Raw genomic sequence first — 8592 nt, 5'->3', positions numbered from 1 at the left:
CTTCCCGCCCCTGCGCAGTGCGCGCGCACACCGCGCCCCCCTCCTCTTCTCCCCCCGCGCTCCCGCAGCCGCCGCCGAGCCTCCGTGTCACGTGCCCTCCTTGCCCTCCCCGGCAGCCAATGGGCGGCGCGCCGCGCGCCCCAGGGCCTTTATAAGGCGCCGCGCAGCGCGGCGGCTGCGGGCAGGAGGTGGTTGTGGCGGCGGCGAGGGGCCGACAGCGGCGGGTGTGTGGGGGTGTCTCGGGCCGCTCGGTCCCTGGAGCCGCTTCCCTGTTCCGCCCGCGGGGCCGCGCCGAGCCGTCCGGGAAGGGGCCAGGTCTGTGCCCGCGCGGCCCGGGGTGGAGGGAGGGAAGGACGGAAGGAAGGGGGTCGTGCTGGAGGCGGGCGGCTGGGGAGGGGCGGCCATGTCGGGGCCGCGCGGCGCCTGAGGGGGTAGCGGTCTCGGCCGCGGCGACGCCCAGTGCCGGCGGGCGGGCCCTGCGAGCGGGAGCGGCGCCTCGCCTCTGCCGGAAGGGAGAGCGGAGCGGGGCGGGGGGCTCGGCGCCCGGCGGGGCGGCGGGTGTGGGCGCGGGCTGCCGAGCTCTCCGCGGGCTGCTCTGGGCGCGCCGCTGCGGGGCTGGCCCGCTCCCATCGCTGGGTGGGCGGCGGCGGGCGCCCGCAGACGGGCTGCGTGCGTGTGTGCGTGTCTCCTTCTCCTGTCGTCCCCCCTCTTCGTGTCGGAGCTCTCCGTCTTCTCTAACAAACTCTCTGCCTTGCTTCTCCCCCGCCCCCCGGGCTTCTGCTTTGTGGATGTTGGCGGCTTCTTGTTGTGACAGGAGAATGTGTGTGTGTCCTGGGCCCAGGCGGATCGGTATGTATCTCGCACCGGTACTCGCAGGAGCGCTGGGCTCGGGGGTCGGATGGGACCCGGGGAAGGGACTGCCAGGCCGAGGGCTAAAACCTGGCCGGAGGGAAGGATTAACGGTTCTGCTTGTGTTGAACGTTTCTTGTTCCTCCTCACTGCCTCCCCATCCTCGCTAACAGGCTAATTCATTCAGGTCTGTCGAGTGTCTGAAAGGCACCTGGGGTAAGTGTTTTTATCGGAAGCCATGGGTGTCTTTGGCACAGTTAAGGCAGGTGTTTTGGAGGAACCTGTTAGTGTGGCATTAAACCTTTATTAAAGGAAGGGGTAATATTTTTTCCATTTTATCAGTGTAGCACTACAAAACCTGTAAATTGACCATCTGCCTCATTATTGGCCATATTATAATTACAGCCTGAAAAGTAGCATTATACCCTGTTCTGGACTTGGAGAGGTATTTAATACTGACTTGCTTCTAATCTCTTGACAAATCTTGATTGGATTGTAAATTTTCTACTTAATCTCTTTTCTCTGCCATATCTTGATCAATCATAATGAATTTGGCATCAAAGTAATTTATTTAAGGGCTAGCTGGAGTGTTTGGTTATATTTGGGGTGTCCATATTGTGGAGATAAATGGAAGAAATCTAGCGTAATTTCACTTCAGGCAGGCAAGCTTGGAATTTCTTTTAATCAACTAGGATTTATTAAATCTGATATGTGAAACAGACTGATATCTTAAGCTGGCATGGATCTACTGTAAATGATACAGGCTGTGGAAAATTTGAGGCCAACTTCTTACTACTTCCTCTTGGATTTCATGTAATATTTGATAAACTAATGATTAAAAATCAGCAAAATATCCTCTGGTGGCACTGCAGAGCTGTTGTAGCAGCAGTACATTTGTATTTTTGCTTCATCATGGATCAACAGTGAAACTGTCAGAACAGTTGTGGCACCATGGATGGGTCAGCACACAAATGCTTAGCAGTCAGGAGAACTTGCTTGAGTCAGAGTCTAACAGGAGACCAGCACCGAATCTGAGGTGCTGCTGTAGACCAGTCACTCCTGTAGAACCTTGAGGTTCCCATTCTGTAAGCAAAATTGGTGCTTTTAAATATCATATGAAGAAATACACATAACTTACCAAAATAGCTCCCTCACAATTAGAAGGCAGTAAATAGATTTTAAAACCTGTATTTGGAGTTGCAGTTTACTTTTGTCACGCTGTATGCATGTGGAGCCTGGGCTGGAGAGATAGACTTTCTGGGAAGCAAATGGCTAACATAAGTTCAGTATGGATCTGGAAGTTCAAGCCAATATACTGCTGCTGAATGTGTGGCCAGCTGGCTGTGGTCCCCAGGGCTACAACCAGAGCTCCTCCTGGTAGCTGAACAACAGAAAACTGGCCAATTCAGTCTTAATAGCTGTCAGTGGGAGACCTGGGAGAGGTCAATGGACAAGAATTTTTGTCAGTATAAGTCAAGACTGACAGTTACTCATTAATACGAGGAAGCCTGTGGAGAGTTAGAAACATGAGTTCTACTTTGCTTTCAGCACTTATGTATCTTGTAACAGAAATGAGCTCCAGTCCTGGTTATTTAAGGAGAACAAGCAAGCTTGGAGGGAAGAATGTGACTTGCTTCCTTCTCTTGCAACACAGAGAATGGGGTAAAGCTTCATGTATTTCCAGATACTTCTCAGCTGGTCTGGGTGATCAGAATGCTATGGCATAAGCTATGGAAAGCTTACAGAATAGGGTGATAGCAGAATGCAGTTCCTTCTATGTTGCATGATCCTTTAGATTGAGTATTAGGACTTACTGCATATTTTATAAGGGATGTGTCTATTTGAAATACTGGTATGACTGCTTGGCTAAAAAAAAATAATCAATTTGGTTACCGAAGCATCTTGCACAACACAGCAGTATCCAGGTTTTCAGTAAAATAATTAAATCTAAGATACAGTGGTGCTGATAGACTAGTACTTATGACTGCAGTAAGCTTTGTACAAGATAATTTGTAATGGTCTTCTCTTAAGAGGAAGCTTTTATGATGAAACTTTATCATAAAAGTTGGAAAGACAAAACTGAATTCCCCTTATTTGTGTATACTTCACACAAGGCACAGTTCAGCTTTTTCTGCTATGGAATTCTTTTCTCAAGTATGACATTGTAAAAGACTTCTGGATAATGAGGCATAGTGAACAAGGAATTTAAGCGACATTCACACTAACGTTGTGATTTGGTATGTAAATGGGGACAAGGAAGAGTATGTCTGAATAATCTTTCTACAGAAGAATAAAAAATTTTGAGGAAAATGTTTAGATGTGGCAAAAAGTAGAATACTTTGATGCTAAACTTAATAGCTTATCTTAACACTGAACTAGCTTTAGATTATTGTGCAGGGCTCTCTTCTAGTCATGGAAGCAAACACAGCTTGCATGTAGTCCTTCAATTGAGTAGTTTTTAAGCAATTTATAATCCTAAAATTTACTGGGGTAGATAAGCTGCTAGTAGGAGAGATGCATCTGCTTTCTACCTCTTGTATTTTTATCTGATAAGCTAGGAAATTGCTGCATAGGCTGCTGTGGCTATTTCATATATATATGCCGTGGTGTCACACAAGTTTCAAGTTTTGCATGTGAAAGGGGGGAGAAGAAACAAAACCTGCTACTGACTTGTGATTGCTTAAAGAATATCTGCTGTCCTACTGCTTGCTTTTAGCATCTAAACCATCTTCATTTTAAGCCCAGTTGTATGTAATCTCAGTGTTGTTTCTTGAATCTTACGGTTAGACACGTTATCTCTTCAGCCTTATAGAAAGATTGCCGTTGTCCTCCCTGTGTGCCACATCTAGCTCTGCCTGTTAGAAAATTAGCAGGAAAACACATCTCCATAAAAGCCTTGTAAAAGGTGGCAATACTGTAGAGTGCTTCATGCTAACTGTTGTCTTAAGTTCTGTTTGAAGTTGCATTGTCTGTCTGGATGATGTTTTCGTTTCCTGTCTGCTATCTGAGTGGGCATAAGAGCTAAAATACCTGTGCTGAACTAAAACGTGGTATAGCTTTTTTGTTGTAGCCCAATGTAGTGTCTATAAACAAGCACCTCTTAATGCCTTTTCTTTCTCAAGACCTATGAAGCTATGAACTCCATATAATAAGCAACTTTGTTAGGGGCTGTAAATGTCTTAACACAGAGTTCTGGGAAAATTTGTTAGCTGTCCCCCTAAGCCTAGTTGTTCTCTTGTCTTTCAGCAATTCCAGTCCGAAGCTCCAGACTACCATTGTTGTCTGATGCCATGCCAGCACCAGCTCATCTCTTTCCGTTGATTCGTAACTGTGAGATTAGCAGAATATGCAGTACTGTGTGTTACTGCCACCATAAACATCTGTGTTGTTTATCATCTCATTTTGCTCACAGTCACTTCAGATATGCACCTCAGAAGAAATTTGCGGCACTTTGTAGGCCAAAGGAGAACTTTAATCACTTTATTCATGTGAGGGATTATGCTTCTACACCACAGAGATTTTACCTCACTCCTCCACAGGTCAACAGCATTCTGAAAGCAAATGAATACAGTTTCAAAGTCCCAGAATTTGATGGTAAAAATGTAAGTTCTGTTCTCGGCTTTGATAGCAACCAGTTGCCTGCTAATGCTCCTATAGAAGACCGGAGGAGTGCTGCCACTTGCTTACAGACAAGAGGGATGCTTCTGGGTGTGTTTGATGGCCACGCAGGCTGTGCTTGTGCTCAAGCTGTCAGTGAAAGATTGTTTTACTACATTGCTGTCTCTTTGTTACCTCATGAGACTTTACTTGAAATAGAAAATGCTGTGGAAAGTGGCAGAGCTCTGTTGCCCATTTTACAGTGGCACAAGCATCCCAACGATTATTTTAGCAAAGAAGCTTCCAAGCTTTACTTCAATAGTCTGAGAACTTACTGGCAGGAGCTGATTGATCTCAACAGTGGAGAGACTACTGATGTGAAAGAAGCTTTAATTAATGCTTTTAAGAGGCTTGATAATGATATTTCTTTGGAAGCTCAAGTAGGAGATCCAAATTCTTTTCTCAACTACCTAGTACTGCGAGTAGCATTTTCTGGTGCAACTGCCTGTGTGGCCCATGTGGATGGCGTTGATTTGCACATAGCAAACACAGGTGACAGTAGGGCGATGCTTGGGGTTCAGGAAGAAGATGGATCTTGGTCTGCAGTTAATCTGTCCTATGACCACAATGCACAAAATGAACATGAAGTGGAACGTGTGAAAATGGAACATCCAAAGTCTGAAGAGAAAAGTCTTGTGAAACAAGATCGTCTCTTAGGTCTCCTGATGCCTTTCAGAGCTTTTGGTGATGTGAAGTTTAAATGGAGTATTGAACTACAGAAGAGAGTAGTAGAATCAGGCCCAGATCAGCTGAATGACAATGAATATACAAAGTTTATTCCTCCAAACTATCACACTCCCCCATACCTCACAGCTGAGCCAGAAGTCATATATCACAAATTACGACCGCAGGATAAGTTCCTGGTTTTGGCCACAGATGGGCTGTGGGAGACAATGCACAGGCAAGATGTGGCTAGAATTGTAGGGGAGTACCTCACTGGTGTTCACCATCAACAGCCGATAGCTGTTGGTGGCTATAAGGTAACTCTGGGACAGATGCATGGTCTGTTAACAGAAAGGAGAGCAAGAATCTCTTCAGTATTCGAAGATCAGAATGCAGCAACTCACCTGATACGTCATGCAGTGGGTAACAATGAGTTTGGCACTGTGGATCATGAGCGACTGTCCAAGATGCTGAGTCTTCCAGAAGAGCTGGCTCGAATGTATAGAGATGACATTACAATCATCGTGGTGCAGTTCAACTCGCATGTTATAGGTGCATGTCAAAATGAGGAACTGTGAATTTAATGTAGTGAACTAGTTACCAAAGTTGTAACAATGGCCAGTATGAGCAGCAAATAAAAAACACCCACCCAACAATAAAACCCCCCAAAAATCCTTGGCAAACAAATTGGCTGCTTGCTAGATTCAGCATATCTATTGTTCTGCCTTCCCATGGTGCTCTAAATACATGGGAAGTGCTGTTGACCTAATACAAACTTGAAGAGGATGTCACAGCTTGGGAAAAGAGGTTTTTGTAATAACTTTGCACTATTGATTTTGTGAATGCTGCTAGAACAATGTCTTGAATTTGGCAGACTTTGAGGGAGGGAAGGAGGTTAAAGAATTAACTATCAAAGATCTGGCTGTTCAAGAAACAAAGCCTGTTCATAAATATTTGCAAATATCTACACATTATCTTAAAGAAAAGATGGGTAAAAAGGAGTATTGCTGAGTTCTTACAGGGCTAATTCCTGCAAAGTAGATATGATTATTTGTGAATATATTGTCTACTGTTTCTTCTAAGCAGAAGGTCACTTTAACCAAGTAAGTCTTCAGTGTAACAAAGTTGTCTCACTTTCATATAGACAGTGTCATTCACTTAAGGATATTTGTCTAAGTGTTGACTTTCAATGCAGGTCTAAGCCATAATCAATACCTGAGATTCTGTTACAGCTTAGTTGTATCTTATGCACGGTAACTTCTTGTGCATTAATAGTTTCTTGGCTCTGGGTTTCTGCACAACTTGTAGGGCAATAATACATTACAACATGCAGTAAGGTACCAGGTAACTTTGTGGAGGACTTCAGTTTGCAGTATGAAGAAACTTTTTGAAAAGTCAACATTGTTGGTCAAGACTGTTGGCTTTCCTAAAGGTTATGTCCTTCATGAACTCCACCCCTGTCTGGTGTTACTTACTGGTAAATTTTCACCTGAAAAGATCAGGAAATCATTGCTAACCTCTTTGTGGCTTTGTAATTTGCACTCATCTTCACTTTGGCTATTTCAAATGGTCACATATTGGATGTCTTGCACTCATATTTGTAAGTCAGGTTAAAAAACTATAAATTACAAAAAAATTGAAGTATGACTTGTAAATAGTGTTTTAGTTGGGAAACTAACTGGCATGCATGTGTATGTTTAAAGGCTTTTTCTAGGAACTTCTTTATTAGCAGCTCTGTATTTCTGGACAGCTGGTGTATGCATGTTCTTACAGTCCAGAATGCTATCCCAGAGCAATCTCTGAAATGGGTGTTTCTGGCTTGTAATGTCTGAATTTGAACTTAAAAGATTGGCTCTAACTTGTGTGCCTAAAGTTGTTAGGCTTGTAACTGTAAAAAGTAGGGACTGACAACTAATTAATTGCTCATCAATGCATCTATTTTAGGTATGTTGCATTGTATACAGATTTATTTTAACCTGCCATTAGGTTAAAATCTCAAATGCCGGCTGAAATACCAGCCCTTGATGGCTGAGACATGTAACTTGATTCCTGTGTTCCAGAGAACAATGATAGGTCAGCTTATTTCACTTTACCAAGGTGTTTCAGTTAAAATACCTCCCTAGCCTTCATCATAGCTAATTAACACTTCAAACACCTTGCTTATTTTCATTAATTTGAGTAATGTGGCATTTTCTACTAAACACAACTATTGCCAATTAATGCTACTGTTACATAGGGTACACTTAGTTTGAACAATGAACCTGTGCTATAGTAAACATCAACTCCTCAAACTCACAAATGCAATGTGTACTTAGTGGCCTGCAGCTTTAATATGTTTGTTTCTTTACCCAGCCTTACATATCAGGATCAGTGTTGGTGTAAGGTTAATGATACCTAAGTTCACATTCAAGATGTGCACAACCCTTCTTTATTTGAAGGGAAAAGGAGAACTTGTCAAATGCTTAGACAAGTACTGGCTGTTGACATTGTTTCTGTATGTTGTGTTTTGGTGACTGTCATTAGCTAAGTCAATACACTTTATGTTCTATCATTCAGATGCAGTATGTATCTAAGCTGTTGCAGTGTTTTAACTTTCTTACTTTTTTACTGTTAAAGCTCTATTACATGTATTGATGTATTTAACCTATGATTATTGATACAGATTTGGTACAAGTCGTAGCTAGAAATGAACATTGGTCCCATGGATACAACTTTTATTGAGGAAAAGCTGTTTTGTAGTAAAGATGTGTATGTATGGGGTCAGACAAAATAATATTTATGTAATGCTTGGAGACTTGCTCAGTATGTATGCAGTGAACAGAAGCAGCATAACTGCCTGCTGAACAGGTGATCTGAACAAACATCTAAGATTCCAATAAAATGATCAATGATGCAGAAATCCATGTGTATTGGACTGATACAGAATGCGATAGCTATTCTGCTAGGGCTGAAGCTTGTGTGTATTTCAAGAATGTGTTCTGTTGTGTAGTCCCTGTTATGAATAGACTGGATGGCCAAATAAAGCAAAGTATAAATAGAAACAGACTGAGAACTGGACTTCAGAGCTCTTAAATGCTGCTGTGAGGCTTGAGCCCCTGCCTCAGGCATGCTGGTGCTGCCCCCCCCAGCAGCAAAGCTCAGATCTTTCTGTCAGTATCACTGTGTGTCTCAGTTCCCATCACCTCGTGATTACCTTCAGGGGCAGTGCTGCAGATAAAGTGGTGTAATTTGAGATTATTAAATTATTAAATTGTGGGCTGTACCCTATACAGGGGAGTACAACATTTCAGAAACAATCTAAAGTTCTTATCTGCAGATTAAAGTGGCATAAAAATGAATAGGTGGTAAACTAAATAGAAGCAGCTCTCCTACCACAGGCAGAGGGCATGTTCTGTTGCGTTGTCTACACCACTTGTTGCAGCA

The 8592-nt window shown here is 43.3% G+C and overlaps 1 protein-coding gene across 7 annotated transcripts in view; it reads left to right on the top strand.

Moving 5' to 3' along the window:
- Window positions 1-184: 184 nt before the first annotated feature.
- The window catches only part of PDP1 (pyruvate dehydrogenase phosphatase catalytic subunit 1), a 47498-nt gene continuing 39090 nt past the window's right edge, over window positions 185-8592 (top strand). For 3 of the 7 annotated variants that reach the window (XR_012622100.1, XR_012622098.1, XR_012622097.1), the window contains exon 1: window positions 193-315. Coding sequence is in view for 3 of the 7 variants with exons in the window: in XM_074815921.1 (XP_074672022.1) it covers window positions 789-849; window positions 4096-5747 (1713 nt within the window). In the remaining 4 variants the exon portion in view is untranslated. Of the gene's footprint in view, window positions 316-788; window positions 850-4095; window positions 8069-8592 lie in introns of those variants that run through there. The other 4 variants (XM_074815930.1, XM_074815940.1, XM_074815921.1 and 1 more) reach the window with 4 other exon arrangements.

The sequence above is a fragment of the Strix aluco genome, chromosome 1 (genome assembly GCF_031877795.1).
Source record: "Strix aluco isolate bStrAlu1 chromosome 1, bStrAlu1.hap1, whole genome shotgun sequence".
NCBI classification, from domain to species: Eukaryota; Metazoa; Chordata; class Aves; order Strigiformes; family Strigidae; genus Strix; species Strix aluco.
Note: the sequence above shows the minus strand (reverse complement) of the source record. Positions and strands in the feature narration are given on the sequence as shown.